This window comes from Nelumbo nucifera, chromosome 2 (assembly GCF_055504915.1).
Source record: "Nelumbo nucifera cultivar China Antique chromosome 2, China Antique-T2T, whole genome shotgun sequence".
Taxonomy (NCBI): domain Eukaryota; kingdom Viridiplantae; phylum Streptophyta; class Magnoliopsida; order Proteales; family Nelumbonaceae; genus Nelumbo; species Nelumbo nucifera.
The window spans coordinates 30,831,069-30,852,693 of record NC_142650.1 but is presented as its reverse complement, the minus strand read 5'-3'; the positions used below and the strand labels follow the sequence as shown (position 1 = coordinate 30,852,693).

The following is a 21,625-nucleotide window of genomic DNA, read 5'->3' as shown; positions in this document are numbered from 1 at the left end:
TTTGCTTTGTTAGACTTGAATCCTTTACCGTTCACACCGAGAGAATCATTTACAAAACCGACTCAAACCGATCCAAACCGATTCAAACCGACCAGGTCGGTTTTACTTAGTACTGAGTCGGTTTCGGTTTCATTTCTAGGTAAACCAACCAGGTCATGTCGATTGGAAAAATGCCAATAAACCAACCCAATCCGACCCGTGAACAGTCCTATAGGTCGAAAAGGCATGCCTTCTTTTCAAGTCACTTTCTTTGTTTTGGCTGCAGTTGTGATTTTGCTTGATTGGTGGGGTAGATGGAAGGCAGGAAAAAAAAACAAAGAAATTGTAGTTAAAGGACGGAAATATAGCTAGGCATACTTCAGAGTGAAAAACGGTTTTTATTTTATGTTGAAGCAAAATAAAACTTCAGAAACAGGGGATTTCTTTTTGGCCACGTATGATATTTCAATCTCCATCAACCTATATTCCTCCTTTTCGTTAGTGCTTTTCCCTAGTGATCTAGTCCATATTTTATTATCAAATTTGTCTAAAAAGAGATTTATTCTGATCATATGGCAGGGGATGCTTGGATGATAAGACCAGATCTCCTAGCACGTTGGAAGACATGTATCATTATCATACCATAGTCATTTTACACATTTATTTTAGGGTTTAGGATTTAAGGGTAAGGGTTTAGAGGTTAGATTTTTGGTTTAGAGTTAAAACTTTGGGGCTTAGGATTTAAGGTTTAGGGGTTTAGATTTTAGGGTCTAAGGTTTAAGGACTAAGGTTTTAGGATTTAGGGCATTATTTTAAAAGGCTTAAGCCTCACAAGATTTTGCCATGTGAGGCTTAAGCCTTTGCCAGGATGAGGCGTAAGCCTCAAACCTCAAGGCGTGAAAAGGCGTAAGCTTTAAGTATCAATGATTATTTAGTGATTTAATGCATATATATATATATATATATATATTTGATGCATTTTTTAGTTTGAAATATATGAAAGAAGTACTTCAATCATTATGAGCTAAATAAATAAAAAGAAAAAAAGAAAAACCCATTGGGGAAATCAACTTCTAGTAGTTTCTCTTAGTGTTATAGGAGAGTTCAATGCAAAATGGGCCAATCAAGTTCTTAGTTTCTCTTGGTTATATCAAGTGGTTTTTCTTATTATTCTAATTCTAATATCATTCTAGGTTTGTAATTTTTCTCATTTCTTTTCCTACTGGATTTATTTTCTTTTTATTGATTTTTTGCATAAACCAAATTAACTAAGTTATTTTCCTTCTTCTGAACTACTGAATGGCCATAAAATTAATATCCAATCATATGGATGATTCTTCATATGTTTCCTTTCTTCCAATTTGATCATTCAAATTATTTGGGAACTTTGCATTTTTAAACATGAAATGTAAAATGTTTATAATTGTTAGTTGATTCATTATTATTATAATGCATAGCGACTGAAACTTATTGCTTATAAACTTTTATTTTATGGATATTTATATCTTCTATCATTCTAATTCTAACTTAGTATATTATATGGTATTTTTCTTAATTTATAAACTTTAATTAATTTTATTCTTAAGATTTGGTGTTTATGCCTCACAATGCCTTAAGGTTTATGCCTCACCTTTTGGGCCATTATGCCTCAATTACGCTTTTAGCCTTTTAAAACTTCGATTTAGAGTTTAGGAATTTATAGTTTAAATCTAAAAATTAGGAGGTGGTAGGACACATGTACTCCAATATAGGAAAATTTGTGGTCATTTTGGACTCCAAATCAATTTGTCACATGGAAGATTCCCATGTGATTATTCTACATTTACATCAAATAACCCATCCAATTGACCCTTGGGTCTCTCTCTCTCTCTCTCTCCGAAGAAATCTGCACCAACAATCCATGTTCAAGTGGCTGCTGAGATCAAGGTTTTAAAAGGCTAAATGCACAATTGAGGCATAATGGCCCAAAAAGGTGAGGTAAGCCTCAAGGCGCGGGGCATAAACATCAAATCTTAAGAATAAAATTAGTTAAAGTTTATAAATTAAAGAAAATGCCATATAATATACTAAATTAGAATGATAGAAGATATAAATATCCATAAAATAAAGTTTATAAGCAATAAGTTTCAGTCTCTATGCATTAAATAAAATAATAATGAATCAACTAACAGTTATAACATTTTACATTTCATGTGTTAAAATTAAAATGCAAAGTTCTCAAATAATTTAAATGACCAAATTGGAAGAAAGGAAACATATGAAGAATCATCCATATGATTGGATATTAATTTTATGGTCATTCAATAGTTCAGAAGAAAGAAAATAACTTAGTTAATTTGGTCTACACAAAAAATCAATAAAACGAAAATAAATCCATTAGGAAAAGAAATGAGAAAAATAAGAAACCTAGAATGATATTAGAATTAGAATAATAAAAAAAACTACTTGTTATAACCAAGAGAAGCTAAGAACTTGATTGGCCCATTTTGTATTGAACTCTCCTATCACACTAAGAGAAACTACTAGAAGTTGATTTCCCCAATGGGTTTTTCTCTTTTACTTTTTATTTATTTGGCTCATAATGATTGAAGTACTTCTTTCATATATTTCAAACTAAAAAAATGCATCAAATATATATATTAAATCCCTAAATAATAATTGATACTTGAGGCTTACGCCTTTTTACACCTCACGCCTTGAGGTTTGAGGCTTAAGCCTTGAGGCAAAATCTGTGTGCCTCGCCTCAAGGTGTAAGCCTTTTAAAACAATGGCTGAGATGGTCACTCAGTGTCCCTCCAAAAATGGAGGTGTGCCCGTAGAACTGCAGGCTCTTCGTCATAAAGTAATGGACCTCATGTGTACTCTTCTCTGTCTCGACTCTCAACCCCTTGAGCCCTTACTAATATATATAATGTAACACCAACCTAATAAAAATCTCTCACCTCATGCGCATAAGGCTCAGTTTGGAAAGAGTACAAATACAAATATGTACAGTGCAAATACATACAAAATAATACAAAATACAAGGTTTTGCACTCTACATATTTATATTTGTACTCCTTCCAAACTGAACCTAAGGTATATTTCCAATTTCCAAGTGGGCCCCTTCTGGCATTCAAGATGTGGACAACCTGTCTTCTATGGGTTTGAACCTGTGCCTCCTGAAGTCATGCTAAGTGACCATCTAAAGTCTGAACTACTGCCCACTGGGCCATCAGCAAAAACAGCTGATCTTAGGTCTAGCCGGCTACATTCCACCCTTATCAAATGAATAAGGCATTTCTACTTTTTATTTTCATAAGAAGGAAAAAAGAAAGAAGTTTTCTTGCAATAATAATAATAATAATAATAGTAATTCAATCCCCTTAGTTTACCTTTTAATTATTTTTCATTTTGGTTTGGGGTAGGCCGGAATTGGGATAGTCTTAAGGCTCCGTTCGTTTTTTGTAAATTATTTTCACAGGTAAATGCACTTATCCAGGTAAGTGTTTCCTAGGAAAGGATTACCCTGGTAAGTGCATTTGCCCATGTTCTTTTATTTCCCATGCAAACAAGATAATAACTATTTTAGCCATAAAAATCCATTACAAGGGACACTTTTGGCCCATTCAAGTGTTGGCAACTTTCCCCCAAGGTGGGAAAGTTATTTACTCACCTAAGAGATGGGTATACCCAGGAAAATAAACATTCCATGGTCCCCACATAATGACATAAATCTAAAAAAAGAATATGGGATTTTTGGTCAATGGGAATCAAAATCCCATTGACCAACTTTCCCCCTCTCAAAAATTAGAAAAAGAACACTCCTAAATGTCATGAAAAGCTGAAAGTAGGAAGCTACCAAAATGATTTTTTTTTTTTTTTTTTTTTTTTTTTTTTTTATAAAAAGGCATAAAAGCCTAAGATTCATTAGAGAACTCAGCAGAATCATCATGTACAATCTTCTTTAAAAACATTGGAATAGAGGACCAGGTAAATGATGAATTACATGACAGACCAAACCGAGCCAATGCATGAGCCACCTTGTTTGTCAATCTTGGAGAGAAGACTACTGAGAACTCCGGGTGATGATTTAGGATATTCTTGCAACTGAGAAAGAGTGTAGTCACACTCCACAGAGGGATACCATTATCCTCCAAGAAGTTGATCAAGTAGCACAATCACCCTCAAATACAACTTTGAAAATTCCACAGGATATAGCAAAAAGGAGACTTTCTAGCAGAGAACGGGCTTCAGATTCCAGGGCAGAACATGGGCAAGAAGGAACCACATGGGCATAGATTAAGCTTCCACAATGGTTCCTGATGATACAGCCAGCACTTGCGCGATCAAGAGAGGTTGCACCATCAAAATTAATTTTCACTAGACCAGCCGGAGGCTTACTCCATCTGCAAGGAGGGAGTGGGGCAAGAACACTCAAAGGGTTATGAGGAGTTGGACAGACAACATCCAAAGACCCAACAGTAAATTCCCGGGCTTTACAGATAATCAGTTCAGGAGGCCAAACAACCCAACGGAAGATAACCACATTGCGAGCCAACCATAGATGCCAAATGATTGAGAATGCCAATGGGTAAGAGGGATGAGGGGAGGAGAGAGAAGAAGATTCTGGGAAATCCAAAAGAGATCAGCTCAGGAAAATGCTTGAAAAGTTTAGTACGGACACCCAATTCAGAGCCAAATCAGACTGCTTTCACAACGGAGCAAATGAAGAATTGGCGCACATAATTGGGGTACTGGACACCAAACTTGGCCTGATCTCTTCCCTACATTTACCGACCAATTGCAGTCTATAATAGGAGGTGCCTTTTAGCTAGGGCTGACTGGATCAGATTTGAACCGGATCTAGCTGGTCTATTTTCTATCAAATTAGATACCCATATCTCCAAATTAATCAAATCAATGTCTATGCTTCAGTCAGACAGCTCGATCGAAAGGCAAAGAGTACGTCAATCAAATAGATACATAGCAAGAAATTTGTTAGGAAGACATTATATGAGAAAAGGGGTTATTTGGTAAACAAGCATCAGCATGGTTGAATACTAAAGCCTGGTCAGCCCAAGAAGCAATGGACCTAATAAAATAAACAAGTTATTTGCTTTTATGTTCTTGTACTGGGCCAGTCCTGGTATTCATATTCCAGATGTATGGTGTTTGATATACTTGTTCGGGCTTACGGGTAATATTACTTGTATCCTTGGCATTGCTTGCCTCAACTATTAATCATCATCATTTAGGCCTTTTCCAGTTACATGGGTTGGTTACATCTTTTTTAATCATTCTGTTCTGTTCAATGCTATACCATCTTACATTATCGGTGATTATACCATTTATTATTATTCTTTTATTTAGGGTCCGTTTGATTCATAGTTGGAATCGAAATCAAAATCAAAATTCTTTAAAATTGGAATTGAAATGATTCATTCTCATAATCTGTTTGATTCAGATAAGAATAAGAATAGGAATTAAAATCAACAGGAATGGGATTTCATTCCCAAGGAAGGAGTCATTTCCTCAAATAGGGAAATGCCATTCCAGCAGGAATAGGAATAGGATTCCAATTCCACTGAATCAAACAATTGGAATCAGAATAGCCCATTCTAATTCTGATTTCAGACCTCTATTCCTATGAACCAAACTGGGCTTAAATTCCTTTTCGTTTCTTATAACAAATTACATTTTCTAACAGGCGTGTCGCCGGACCAATTCATCTCAACCTACTTTCTCCTCTCTTTTGATAAATTAGTAAGTTCCAGGAACACACTATACCCATATATATGTATGTGGGGCCTAATAACTTGCCAAGTGTCCCCTATTCAAAGAATGGAATCGATTATTAGATGGGTCTCGCTTAAAAGATCATTGTGTTAAAATTACTACTAGCACAAGGTCTGATATTGTAATATTTTAAACGGATAATAGAGGTTAAAAAAAATTGCATCATATGGTTAAACAATTATCTGATTAAATTTGTTCAAGGTACATCCATTAATTCTTCTTATTGGACCCATTCAATGTTTGGTCCGATGGAATCATGGAATAATTACAAACTAAGGGGGCTTCAAATCCCTATACTGCTCCTGTGTAACTGGACCCAACATTGTTTCAAATAAATAAATAAATAGATAAAAGAAAAAAAAAACTTTTAAATGAAGGTGGGGAAGGGCAACCCCTGTTGTGTAGCCCATTCGCCTAGCAAAGAAAAACAAATCTTTTAAATGAAGGCACGCTAAGGCTTGACGAAAAATAGAAAGGACATAAAAATAATTAATGAATTTGGTTTGAAAACAGGGGTAATTCGACAGAAGTTGGTTCAACAAAAAGGATAGGATGAATGGATGCTATCGGTTCCCTATATAAATGAATAGAATTTTGTTCTTCTCTTTCTCAACCAAAAAAGAAATAAAAAAGAAAATATTCTTTTATCCAAATGTAATGACGGTTCAATTTGGATAATGTTGAGATATCACTGACCTTTAATACCGTCACATAGATAAGTGAAATTATCATTGACTTGATCTGAATCTGAAGCTTCTTAGTTCAGACCCACACCCAAATCAAATGCATCATTATATATAATGAATAATGATGTATTTGATTTGGGCTATTACTTGGTCCAAAGTAAAATTTCAGGCTGAGGAAAAGTGAAAATATGTATTAGGGTTTGAGATTAGCCACTTTATGGTCCAATTTGACCAAATTATAAATGAATCTTATATTTGTTATGAAGAGATGTTCTTAATGTATGGTTGGGATGTGTTGTAGGGCGTGTGTGAGTTGCGATTTGTGGAGACTCAATTGGGTCATCATCCAATCCATAAATAACACTAGGCTCCTCTAAACTACAGTTTCCAAATCATTATTACAATATGCAATTAATTTCTTCTTTTTTTCTTCTTTTATTTATTATGGTCTTTTTGGTAGTAGTACATAGTACACATTAGAGGGACACCGGTGGAGACAAAATAGGGAGCATGTAATGCTCCTTTTTCCCTCCTATTTCATGACATCCCACAAACCAAACATGAAAATGGAAGAATATTCAAAATTATTTCAATTTTTTTCTTTTCACATCCCACAAATCAAACATAGCCTCTAGGGGACTTGGAGACAGAGTAGGGTGCATGTAAGGCCCATCGGCGTACCACAATGAGTCCGTAATTCCTTTTTTTTTTTCATTTTACAATTAGACATGTTCATGGACTGGGCTGGGCTTTGTCAATGTATCAACAGAATACATTCAGATCCGAGCCTAGGCCTGGCCTGACCATCGGGCCTAGGTCTTGAGCCCGAGTCCAACCCTCATATAAAGCCTAAAGCCCGGGCCTGAGCTCGAGCCTGGCCAGAAATTTGAAAGTAGTATTTTTTTATTTTTTATTCAATAAAAAGTGTTTTATTTATATTAAAAACCTTTAAAACTCAAAAAATAATAAACATCTCACTATTACTTGAAAAAAAAAAGAACGAAGAAAAAATATTGTATATATATTTTTTATTATTTAATATATAGTATCATGCCAGGCTCGAGCTTGGGCTCAGGCCAGGCTTTTTTGAGAAAACCCGAGCCTGGCCTTAAAAAAAATCGGGCTCGGTGCTCTAGGCCCAAACCCGAGCCCGCAGGCCTAAAATTATGACCAAGCCCGATTTATAACGGGCCGGGTCATCGGGTTAACCAGCCCATGAACAGATCTATTCACAATGAGTCTGTAATTCTGCTGGTTTGATCTTATGCTTCCATTTTTTTAAGGGATACCGAGTAACCATCTTTAAGTACTAGGCAATTGGTGATTTTATTTATGTAACCAACTCCAAATAGATATCAAGGTTTTTTCGAATTTGAGTCTTCTTCATTTGCCCAACGGTTTGTATGGTTGTATGTTACTTCAAATGGCAATGGCCAATGATGATAAATTGTGGCTTATCAGTTTTTCCTTGCCAAAAACCAAGAACAAGATGAGAGTTACAGGGCCTATTGATGAGCCTGGGCCTCCATAACTCACCATCACACAAGTCCTATATTTAGAGAATGGGGAACCCAGCATTGCATGAGCTTCATCAATTCAAAGCTTATCTCCACAACGTCAATATTATCAAATGAATATATTCTAACAACAAAAGAGGACAAGTTGAACAGTGTTTAACATCTAATCCTAATCTCAGAGCCCTTTTGGGCCCTAGAAGTCTTTTCTACGACCCACAGTCCAAGCGATAGAAGTCCCTATTATACTTTTATAGGGCTTAAATTATAATTTTCAGCCCTTTTCTTCTCTTGGCGAGGAATTTCTAAGCAGTTCATTGACCTAAAGTGAAGGATCCTTTGGAAGAATCTCATAGGGAAGGCAAATGAAGTTGATGGGAAAGACGGTGACATTACTTGGTGCCTATCTAAAGCTGTTCGTTACAGCAATTAGCTAAGATATTTTATTATGACCCATTAGTTGAAGAGAACAGAATAGATCAATATGAGTGTCACTTTGCTGGATGCCAAATGCACAAACACACAAATGGGTCCTTCAACCTTTCTTTGATTGATTGAAGAGAGAGAGAGAGAGAGAGAGAGAGGTGGGGTAGGGTAGGGTAGGTGATAAGTAAAAGATATACATAATAGGTATGAGTGCGACTTGAGAAGTGGAGGGACTAAGTTGTCCTCTTTGAGGAAGTTGATCCTTTTCATATTTGTGTGGGAGTGATGGAAGCCTGTTGCTTCTCTTTTGGCTTTTCAAACATGTTTCATTAGAGAGACATTGAGATCTTCTAAGAGATTTGGTCGAACTTGAATAGACAAGCAAGCAACAAGGGTCATGGATGATATATGTTCATATGGGATGTTTGTAATTGGACAAGTAAATGAGAATAAAAGAGTAAAAGTGCACTCATAACCAATTATTCCTTTTTTGTACATGAAACCTTCTTTTCAAGTTTCTTTGAGTGGGGGTTAGGGTTTACAAATAGATGGAGGATTAAAAGAGTGTGGCTGAGTGGAGCCTAAGATTGTGATGAATTTTCTCATTGCAAAAGTTTATTGAAACTTAGGCTGAGTGGAGCCTAATAATTCATATATATAGCATAGGACAGCACTAAGGGAGCTTGGGGTCCCTCCACATCAGCTTCCCCATCCATCTGTCGGCCATTTGTCGTCGCCACCACCCGTTCCACCATACATCTCCTGATGACACGTGGACAAACAGTATTGGGTCTTGGCTGGAAGTCTATTTTGGCACGTTTCTGCATCAATGTCTACATGAATGTCCAACTTGAGAGTACCCACTTGCTGCACGTAATAAGGTTCCCTCTATGCCTCCAAAAATACCTTCATGGGAAAATATTGCCCATTGTATGTAGGAGACCTCCTCCTTTCTCTCTTTCATTTGTTACTTAGAATGGCGTTGTTGGTAGTTCAATTTTTTTTTTTTTTGAAAAACAAAATACTCATTTTTAAAAGACAGAAGTGCCTATATGTGCTAATTTTTATTACCATATAATTAGGGGTACTATTGTATTTTCATTTTCATAGATGGGAGTGTCCAAATCCACAACCTTATATTGAAATCTATATAATGACCCACCATGAACCTTTGATGTTGGTGGAAATATTTAGTCAATGGGTCTAGTGCTGTTCTCCTGCATGCTTTGAAAGAGAAACATGGGTCTATATACTTCTTTGAGTACTAGAAAATTGTTAACTCATTTTGGAAGATTTTCCTAACATTGGAACCTAACTAACAAGATATTTTCTTGAAGATTGTTACTTTGTTATTTTTTTATAGATTTCTAAATAACTAATTGAAATTAAAATTTGAAGATAGAATTAGGAACTTCAGTTCAGTTCATGAATGGACTAAAATAAGGAAGGGGCAAGTAACAGAGGAAATCAAATTCAAAAGCATGCTAGAACCATACAATAATAAAAATAAAATTTTGCTTATGTATCAACTCTCTTTAGAATCAGAGAACAAAGTTCAAAATAATGAAAATATCAAGCAGAAGAGAGTTAGCATGTAGATTAGGTTAATAATAGCTGCAGTATGATGAATATGGTTATCTTCCCAACAGTTCTCTCTTTTCTTTCAAACTCATTTGCTCCTTAAATATGTTTCACTCAATATCATATCATCCTTAATTAACACCACTATCAAAACAGAATAAGTCAACAGATTTTTTGAACCATCCATGAGATGAAAATGACAATTGTACTACTTTGAGTAGTTATTTAAATTAAAACCTAGTTCCTCAACCTCTATGTGAATCTTCAATGCAAAAGCGAAATCTAGGAGGATTGAAAGCTTTCCTTTTCTTTTTGACAATTAGCACCCCATGCTTGCAAAACTCATTAGTCATTACCCAAAAGAAAAATCTATATTTAGCACCCCATGTTCTGTACACTGCTGAAGTGGATTAAACCTATCCAACAGATCACTTGCATAAGCAATCAGCAAGATTTGATGCTCTCGTTTTTTTAAGTGGTCCATTAATTATGCTTTAAAACAAGTTTTATACAAAATTCTAAATATAAGGGGTGGCTCTTTGGTATGTTAACTGGTTTGCTCCGGCAATGATATAGAATCAATTCCCGCAACAATGCGTAGCACCAAATACAAAAAAAAAAAAAAATGTAGGTATGTTATAGGTAGGACCCATATTTTGATGCACAAATTTCTACTGCATGAACAAGAGATTATTATTATTATTATTATTAAAAAGCATACCTTCTTAAACAACCTGTATTAATTTGCATCTATCTGATCTAATCTCTTGCGAGTTTTCTATATTAAGGAATTTTAGTCTATTTTATAAGATGAATATCTCTCAAGAAGACTTGTGGTTCACAAATATAGAGTTTGATTTTTATTTTAAGAAAATTATAGAAAGATAGTTCATTTTCCATGACTTCTCAGTGCTAGAGATCACCTAACTTTCATCTTAGCATATTCAACCTTATTTATTTAATTATTTTTATATTTTTGGTTTCAAAATTCAACCATCTCATTATCAAGTAGATGCCACTGTGTCTAGAATATGGCTAAGTTTGGTAGTTTTGGGTATTAATAATTCATTTCTATATGTAATACTAGGAGCATTATAAAGATATATAAACTCATAAATAAAGGGGATAGGTTAAAAAATGCGATGGGATAACACGCTTTTTGATGGCAGCAGATCCGGGCTTTTTAAAAACAAAGTGGATTTGGAGATATCACAGAAATTTAATGCTTCTATACCTAAAAAGATTTGCAAATTTTCAATCCAGAGTATGTAGAATGGATTTACAAAATGAAGAGTAATTCTGTTAAGATTATTTCATGTAATTTTAAAATGCGTTTGGTACCAATCAGATGATCCCACACCTTCAAACAACAATTTTTATTAGTTTTTGGTAGGAAATATTTTGAGACAGTAAACCCTTGAAATATGCGAAGGGAGTCTTCTGTAAAAAATGTCTCTATCAGATTATTGTTCACTTTAGGACTAGGAAACTTCACAGTAGTGGGCTGATGGCCCATTAACAGGTATTAGTTCACCATGTTTTAGTAGGGATGGAAACTAGTCAAGCCGAGCTGAACTGAAACCTCTTGAGCTTTGCCCAGTTCACCTTAAGCCCATCACTCAGATGGAGCTCAGGCTCAGTTCTGAATTTGAATTTTTGATGGCGTCTGCTTCAACTTGAGCTCCCTTGAATCCAGTAGTTGATTGGCCTTTGGAATTGGTAGCCCTACAATTACATGTATGTATATTACATGCGGTATAGGCATAGGTAATGAACATCTTCAATTGAGCCACTGAACGAGTCAACTCAGCCATGTTTGATTGTTTTGTTAGAATAAAGAGCTGAATTTGAGACTCGGCTTCGGCTAGAGAGACAACCAAGCTCAAGCTTGGCCAGGAAGAACTTTTCCGGACCAGAATATTCAGCACCCCCAATGATTCCAACAACCAAAAGGGGGAAAACAACTGAGATAGCTAGAATCGTCCTGATGTTGGTCTGTTCAAGAAAAACCATGGCAGAAACCAGACACCCTAAAAGGAAAACATTTATTCTGGGGATCCCAAAGCTATGAGACCTTGTGTACAAAAGTGGCAAAATATAGATGAATCTTCAATGGGTCTGTGAGAGCAAGTAAGACTTTGGAGGGTCTAATACTACTGACCAAAAAGGGGGACTTCAGGACTTGGTCCTTTTTTTTTTCTTTGTGATGGAGATATACATTGGGTTAGAATTAGATAGAGATAGATGGTGTTGATCATAGAGCTTGTTTCAATGAAAAGAACGTCAGAGCTTCATCTCATGTTTCTATTTCAACTTCAATCACTTCTTATTGTCCCTTTGTGCATTCCCAATTCTAAGCTTCACCTCCTCTCTCTCTCTCTCTCTCTCTTGGTTTTACCATTATAAGACCTTTGTAACTGTAGACAATAGAATATCATTCCATTTCCATACTAGCAGATGTCATTAAATTCCTCCTCAATAAGTATTCATCTTCTTGCTATCAAACAACCCAATTTTTTACCACCAAAGGGAAGAAGAGTCTCACATCATCTCCTCCTTCCATGGAGCCACAGCATATAGAGCCATGTCTCTCTGAGACCTCAAGCATCATTTCAGTACCAGAGGCTCAGCCAAGTCTAGATGGCTCAGAGAAGCAGCAGAAAGGGGAGAGGCAACAGCCAGAAGGAGAAGAAACGTTGCAGGAAGAGACTAATCCTGATCTCTTACTAGATCTTAGCCTCTCTCACAAGGATTCCAGTCATGGGTCGAAGCCAGAACTCAATCTTATCGATTGCTTGAGCGTGGGTGCATCAGAAACTTCACCAGAGATCCCACAAGGCACAGAGGCTGAGCCCCGAGTCTTCTCCTGCAACTACTGTCAGAGAAAATTCTACAGCTCACAGGCTCTTGGGGGACACCAGAACGCCCACAAGCGAGAGAGGACTCTAGCAAAGAGAGGGCATCGAATGGGAGCTGCTGCTGCTGCTTTTGGGCATTCTCAGTCGCACTACCATCGCTTCTCAAGCTTGGCTTCTTTACCACTCCATGGTTCTTTCAGTCGGTCTCTCGGAATTCAGGTGCACTCTATGATCCACAAGCCATCAGGGCATTTATATGGTCACCATGAGTGGTCGAGGTCGCCCATCAATCAACAACCTGCAATTGGAAGACTGGCAATGACCGATTATCATGTGGGTGTGTCGGCAGGATCATCGTCGAGAGGTGGCGCTGCTCGGTTCGATACCAGCCGGATGTTTAGTCCTCCTATGGAGGAAGGAATCAGTGGTTATTGGTGGGCAGCTAGTGGCGGCATGAAGACTAATCAAGAGGAGTTGCAGAAGCTCGATCTGTCTCTGAAGCTCTGAGTTTTTTTTTTTTTCTCTTCTTCTTCTTTTCCTTCCCTCGTTGATTTTGCTATTTCAGTGAGAATTTCGTGTACATTTAATGATCAAAGGCTTTAGGTATTTTGATTACCATTTTTGTTTTGGAAATGTTCAAATTATGTGTAGATATTGTTAGAAACTTAGAACTTGAAGGCTGGAGCTTTGCCATGGTGATTAGATTGAATTCTGCCCGTGTGAATTTCGCCTTATTTAGAGGTTTAATTTATCTGCAGAGTTTCCCTGAATGTAGAGTCAATTCTTCCAAGTTTGTTTTTGATCCCTTAACCGACCAAAAGGATTCAAAATGAAGTTTCATTCTTAGTTCTTACCACTTATGGAATGTTTCTTTTCAGACATTCTGATATTATTTCCAACATTAATGCAAATTTTGCTTTTTAATTAATCCAATTCCAGAGAAGGAAAGGAGAATGTGTTCATGTTAGGACCATCTCTTAGGGCCAGTCCCCAGCATCTCAGCAGTCCACAACCACAAGTCTATGCTTCAGTATTGATATTTTGGTGGGGCGTACCTGGCCATTGATCCAATGGGGCCATGGAGTACAATCATTTAAAAGGTTCAACAGTTTGATGGCTAAGATTGTCCCATCACTGCAATAATTTTGAGGCCACTTGCTAAACAAGTAACTAATGGTCATCTATTAGACAGTCTGGATGGATGTGGACCTTGAGTGGGTGCACCACATACATGGAAAGAAGGGTACATGATGACCTCTCAGCTCAGTGATCAAATCTTTTTTCTCATATATAAATCTTGATCATGCTGAAGTTAGATCAAAGAGATTTCTTAGATGGGTCCCAATCCAACCTATGTACACTGTACACCATCAATCATGCAGATTACAATACTATAAAAATCATCCAATATCACTTTATGTGATGATGAAAATGTAGTTAATGCTTTTAAAGCCTGAGTGAGAGAGAGAGAGAGATTATGTTGGGTTAATCTTTTGGACTGGTCGTCTTCAGGAACGTTAAACCTATGGATGAGAGCCACGTGGCAAATTTGGTTGTTTTCCACAAAGTTGAATCAGTGGGTGAAAAAGACCTAGAAGGGCAGGGCCCAATAATTAACACAACTCCATCTAACAACACAAAGCATACTTGACTATTGGGCATTTGAACATATATTGTATGAAAAATTAATAAATGAACTAAATCACTAATTATGTGGTAGAAATAAGACCCTTTTCATTTTTAGAAATTAAAACAAAAAAAATTACAATAACTTTTATTAGTTGTAAAGAAAAGTTTTGTCAAAAGAAAAAAGAAAAAGAAAATGAGGGAATTTGATAAATATCAAGTCATCAATAATGACAATCCCAGTCTTTGGTATGAGGGTTTTTTTTGGCATCTTTAAAACCAAAAGTTTCTCCCTCTAAATTATGCCTACTCAAAGCTTTTAGAATTTTTTTTTTAATTTTTCCATCTACACTTTAATGTTTTCAGATATTTTTAATTTATGTTCCTATTTTTTCAAACTTCTCTTATCTTACTCTTCCTACCATAATTATCAATGTATAAAATTGGGTTGGATTAGGATAGGGTCCAGCCACAACCTAATCTCATCAAATTATCAAAACTTTAGATCGGAATTTGTCTTATTGTGCTAAATTTGAAAAAAAATTAAAAATAAAAAATGATTATTTTTTAACTTATACGTGTATAATATTTATATAAATATAAAATATTACAATTTATTAATCTATTAATTGTATATAATATCTATATATAATTATATTATTTGATATCTATCAAATGCAAGTTCTAATATCCAAATATGAAATAATTGAATCGTGTGTCAGATCAAGTTTCAGACTTTTTCGAATCCATTGATAGCTCTATTTATTTCCAATAGAAAGTAGGGATAGCTACGAGCCGAACTTTTTACGAGCTGTTCGAGCTTCGAGCCAAACTTGAGCCTTGTATATAGGCTCATTTTCTAATCGAGCAAAGTTTGAGCCTAATAAAGCTCGACTCGTGAGGCTTACGAGCCTAATCAAGCTTTTACATATATATGTATATATGTATATATTATATACATATATACATACATACATACATACATACATACATCGATACATATATATGCATATCAAATTTTAATTTTTATATATAATAATAATTAATTTTTTGGAATTCTTAATTTTTTATATGTCAAATAAAAAATAATTTTTATATGTATATTTTTATTTTATACATTGTTTAATTCACAATCGAGCTCGAGCCGAGCCGAGCTCGAATTTTTAATCTTTTGACTCAAACCGTTTGAGCTCAAGTTTCTATCTCAAATCGAACTCGAGCTCGAGCCTAATAGTTTATTAGCAAGTTGAGCTCGAATAGCCAGATATCTGGTTCGGCTCGAATCCACCCCTAGCAGGAAGGCACATGCATTACACATTGTATTAAGAGATCCATTTTATCATATTTTATTTATTTATTTATTTATTATGTGCATTGAAGCCTCTTAAGCATGGTTTTGAAAACCGGCCCAAACCAGACAATAAGACCAATTGACCCAGAAAACATCTAGGCAACTGGTTCTATTTCACCTTAAAACTGTTCATAAGCCAAAAACCATTGACTTGGTTAGCAAACCACTGACCTGTGCGGTCGAACCGTCAACCTAGACAACGGTCTTTGGTTGTTTTTTATTTTGATTATTTTTTAAAATCAAAACAGGTCGTCCATTCAAACTGGACAGTTGGGCCATTTGGCCCAGGAACAGGTGGCCAAAATGGTTTTGTGTCTGATTCGATTTTTAAAACCTTGCTATTGAGGGCTATATATTGATTCAGGAAACTACTCCAATTTCGAGATCATATTAAAAAGAGAAAATTCCCGATCAGTACCCTGTACTTTGGCTCGAGTGACAATTTGGTACTTAAACTTTAAAATGCAACAATCCAATACCCGAACATTCAAAATGTGACAGTCTAGTACCCAAACTTTCAAAATATGACAATCCAGTACCTGTCGTTAACCAATCCGTTAAGTGACATTTGAAAAGTCAAAAATGCCCTAAGAATGTCATCTAATTCTCTTTATCAACCATCCAAACATTGACAATAAAATGAACAGTCCCAAATTCTAGATTCTTCTAAACAGTCACCAACCTTTTTTAATAGAAGAGGTTAGGATTTGGGATTGTTTAGTTTTTTGTCAACGTTTGGATAGTTGATAAAGAGAATTAGATGGCATTCGAAGGGCATTTTTGACTTTTCAAATGTCACTTAACGTCTAATTAATGGACTGGTTAACGGTAGGTACTGGATTGTCGCATTTTAAAGTTCGAGTACCAAATTGTCGCTCGAGTCAAAGTACAGGATACTGATCGGGAATTTTCCCTACTAAAAATATGAAATAACCTTTTGATCCGAGTTAAAATTCATTTACCCCTTTTTAAAACCAACCCGGAGACTGAACCGGTCAGGAGTCCGGTTACCGGGTCAAATAGTCAACCCGTTCTAATAAAAAAATAAAAAAATAAAAAATGGTAAAAACCGTTCAAACGATTAACCACTCGGGTCAGTGGTTTGCTGACCAAAATCAACGGTTTTTTGAAGAAAATCCGGTTTGGGGGAAAAATGGAACCGATCACCTGACCAATTCCCGATTTTTTTGATCCGACTATCCGATCTGGTCCGGTTTTGAAAACCATTAATAACTATGCTCTATCATGATAAACCGTACAAACAAATGGTATCATTCTCCATGGTATTTTTGACAGATTAATCTCTTTGATGGGGGACCCATTTAATGGTGGACTTTGATCATCTAAGTTATGGTACCCCAAACCAACGTTTTTAAAAACCGATAAAAAACCAGAACTGTTTTGACCACTAGTTTCTGGGTCTGGGTCTGTGGTTTGACTTCTGGTCCAAATGGATTAGTTCATAACACTTTAAAATTTAAAAAATAAAAATAACAAAAAATAACCTTAAAATTGTTATATAGGTCAAACAGGTCAATGGTTCGACAGACTAAGTCAACAATCCGTTGACTAATTCAACGGTTTTTTAGAAAAAAAATAATGATTCAGGGCTAAAAGCCTAAAACAGAACCCGTACCCTGACCAGTTTCTCCAGCCGAACAGTCTGACTCTTTGGGTTCAGGTCAACGACAATTTTATTTTTTTTATTTTTTGATAAGAAGCAGAAATGTCAACGACGGTTTTAAAACCTTGCCTCAGACCACTCAATTATTTCGTCCATATCAAGATTAAAGTACTTAGTATATTTAATTTTAGGGAATTTATTGTTCAGTCCACCTCAGAAATCTTAGCTTTACTGTACAGGTGGGATGAATCCTGACTGTGAATTGATGCCTAATCCATGGGCAGAATGTGGCTGTAAGTTCAAATTTCTGAGTTGAAGTGCAGTCTACTTATCCCTTTATTTTATCATCTGCAAATCCGCTGCAATCCAAAAGCATCAAATAGTGAATGTGTTTGGATACAATTTGACAATAAGATGATAAAGAAATATGAATTTTGAAAACAGGGTTGAGTGCAAATTGGTAGCATAGAGCGTTAGGTGCACCCAGAAAAATAAAATAAAATAGCACAAAATAGTTCAGATTGGACCACACCACTGTGGCCAAAGCTCTTCAAGAAAATTTGGAACAACTACTCAAAATGTTTTAAATACTAATTTAATCTCTATTTTTATTTGTTTTTGCATGTTAAAATAATGGCTGTTTTACCATCATAGTATCATACACTTGCATATTTGTATGGGCATTACTTGAACGACATTGCATCCATGTCATAAATGCACATATCAGCAAAAATTTAATGAACACGACGGGCAAGGGGAAAAAATTGAAGTAGCCCCAAGAGAAGTCAAGGCCCCGTTTGATGTGTCCTTTTGTGTGGGTTGTCGGATTTTTTTTCTCGGAAAATATCCAATCGTCAATACACGTTGCATCGAAAAAATGTGTAAAGCCTATTTTGGGCGATTTTTGAGGATTTTTCAACTCATCTTCGAGCAGAAAGACAAGCCTTAACTAAACGATCTTCAGCCTTAAACCGAGTCTTTTTTGAAAGAACTTCTAAAAGCTCTGACATTTAAAAGACATAGTGAGCTTTTGCATCAAGATCTTGACAGCCTAAAGACCATTTGGTTAAGTTGTGTCTTTCCACATGAAGACGAGTTGAAAAAATAAAAAAATAAAAGAAAACTGAAAAGCCCCATTTGGAGTTTCCATAAAATAGTTCAAAACGAGATTCGCACATCTTTTCGGCACATCTTTTCGCGACTAGACCTCCTGCAAACCAAATTAAAAAAGACCAAAACATGGCCTGCCAGGCTTCTAAACAGCCAACAGGCCACACGAAAAGATGCACCAAATGGAAAACGACATCTTTTGACTATCAAAGCTTCTAGAGGATCTTTTAAAAAAGACTTGTCAAATGACCACTAAATTTAATCATTTGAGATGATAAAATTCTATAAAATGAATTTGGATTAACTGAACGCTTTGACTGTTCAACAGGCTGTAGAGCCAATGGTGAAGATCAATAAATTCATGGGCTCCACTGTAAAAGGTGCAAGCCCCATATATTTTATTATTGGCGTGAAACCTTATTCATTTTAAAGCACAAAACAAAAATCAAGGTTTGGCTGAACGCGATGACTGTTCAACACCGTGGAAACAATGATAAAATTCTACACCAATATTTAAATACATGGGGCCCGCACCTTTTAAAGTGAGGCCCATGAACAGCCATTCCACTGATGAGCTAATTCCAAAGGAAATAACTCACATATAGGCCCCCAAGCCCAGAACCACTGAACTGTGGCAAGTGGCAACTACCACACCCAGAAAAGGACTAATTTGAGAGATGACAAAAGCTTCGATGCCGAAACCGGACCCATGAAAGGGGAACAGGTGGGGATGTTTTAGGCATCTAAAAGGGCTATCTGCTCACGTGAAGGATGCTAGGTTGTTTAGATTTCTCTAGAGAAGTCGACTTACAAACAGGTGACCTTTTATCATTTCTCTCGTTTTACATCTGAGACCTCTCCGTGGGACATCAATTGACTGGACAATTTTTCCCAACTGAAGTCTGAAGGAGCTAATAAGGTGCTAGCCCATGCAATCCGTATGCAGAAACACCGACAATGCCATCCATAGTCCGACACAATAATTTCAATTACCTAACTACAAAGAACTAACAGGGGTGCTCTTAGGATGCCGCCATATGAGCAAATAGCAAGTTGGGTGTAACCGGTCAGTTGGCAAACTATGGGAAATATCGACCTCTGCTTAGCCTGCCACAGCCAGTAATCTCCAGATTTTTGCTGTCTTGATGGAAACAACTCATTTAAATTTGCACTGGTCTCCATAAGACCATAACCTTAATTTTTCTTTTTTTTTTTTTGTAATTGATGTCTATTTTAGTAGAATCCATGTTTGGGGAAAGGATTTTGGCAAAGCCATTTTCTACAGTGATCCTGTTTATGCCACTCTGGCTTTCCTGCTGAGCTTTGACTTCTATGGAATGAGTTGAATTCATGATCAGTTATATTTTGTTTCAGGGGATGTTCAGCTCGTGGTTGTGTTCATGTTTCATTTAACTTACAAATACAACCAGCGTTCTAAATGCTATCTGTTTACTATTGTTGGTTCTGGAACTAGCAAGTAGCAATTCTTGGTTTCAAAGCCTACATTTTACAGTGTTCTCAACCAGAAAACATGGTTTGATGATGTATTCATGGCAGGGAAGTTATATGGTGTGTCATACTTCAATCTATTTCAACTATTTGATGATGACCATTGTTTTTAAAACCGAGCCAGTCAGGGGTCCTGTTACAGGTTTGAACGGTCCGACCATTCGGCATGAATGGTTGGCCCATTCTGACAAAAAATTGAAAAACGGTCAAAATTGTTCGAACGGTTAACCAGCCGGTTCATTGGTTTGCTGACCCAACTCAACAGTTTTGGAGAAAAAAGTGGTTTTGAGGGAAAACAGAACCGGTCAAGTGACCGATTCCCAGTTTTTCCGGTCCAACCATCCGGTCCGATTTTGAAAACCATGATGATGACCACAGGATTAAAAAAAAATTAATTTAAGTACATATACACATGAATCATATAATCAATGTTCACATATTCAAAAACTGAACCTTCAACGAAACAGCCTCTTTTGCATTTATATAGTTGAAAATTGAAATAATAAATGTACGGTTTTAAACCCATACAACCCCTTTTTAAAATAACCAACCAAATAATCAATAATTAAAAAGGGGATAGCCAAGTGCAGCAGGCTCCTACCGATGCAGGGTATGGGGAGGGGAGGGTCAGATGTATGCAGCCTTAGCACCCCCCCCCCCCCCTACAGAGACAGTTTCCAAGATTTAAACCCTGCTCACCCAGGTCACAATAGGGCAACCCAACTATTGTCCACTCTCAACTTAATCAGACTTGATTAGTAATTGCATAGTGTTGTTATAAGCATTCCATGATCAATGTTGCTCGCTAATTTAAAAAACCACATCCGTGCTTTCGCAAATGTGGAATGGCTACTAATCTGTGTAAATAAAAAATCCCAACTCTTTCTCTAAAACTTGATGTGGAATGAGATCCACAAGTGGTTGAACCCTTTAATTGAATGGGCGATTTTCATGTAAATTCTTCCAAGTGTGGCCCCATAGATCTTGGTTTCACAAGGAACAAATTTACTTGGATGAATGAAGCGGGAGGCACTGGCAACACACCATTAAGAAACTTGACAAATCATCTGTTCAACATGAGAGCACATCAAGATCCTGCTTTGCACGGCATAGCTTTCTGTGGATTGTAGTAGGCATGAGACTTTGTTCTATTTGTTCCTCAAGATCTCTCTGTACAAATCTTTCCCAGGTTTCCTTGGCCTCTAACGAGTTAGATGAATCAAAATGAACAATCTATTGATGATTCCATGATGCATGATTGAGTTATAACTTTGAACTTGGTAGGTTAAGCCTCAACAAGGTAGACAGGATCAAGGCAATCTCATCTGTGAACCCGTTATTGATAAAAAATAAAAAATAAATCATCTGAGAACCAATAACTTATGGAAACTTAGATGTATCATGTATACCAAACCAGCTCCAATGATCCAAAGAGGGAATGGACCAACACCCTTTACAAATCAGGCAAACTTGGGCATCAAAGTAGAAATGCTAAAACTATAACTTCGGTACAGATGAACATATAGTAGAATGACATCTAGGAGGTAAGAGTAACCTTGATATCCTACTTCTGCCACATGATT

The 21,625-nt window shown here is 36.3% G+C and overlaps 1 protein-coding gene across 1 annotated transcript; it reads left to right on the top strand.

Annotated features, from left to right (window-relative positions):
* The first annotated feature begins 11,907 nt into the window (after positions 1-11,907).
* Positions 11,908-13,531, top strand: LOC104603353 (zinc finger protein 1-like). Its single transcript, XM_010267369.3, has one exon. It carries the CDS (start codon positions 12,526-12,528, stop codon positions 13,327-13,329), a length of 804 nt encoding a protein of 267 aa, XP_010265671.1. The 5' UTR covers positions 11,908-12,525; the 3' UTR covers positions 13,330-13,531.
* The last annotated feature ends 8,094 nt before the right edge of the window (positions 13,532-21,625 follow it).

Bases quoted from the DNA above. Each gene is read 5' to 3' on its own strand.
- LOC104603353 (XM_010267369.3), top strand. From the start codon at position 12,526: ATGGAGCCACAGCATATAGAGCCATGTCTCTCTGAGACCTCAAGCATC.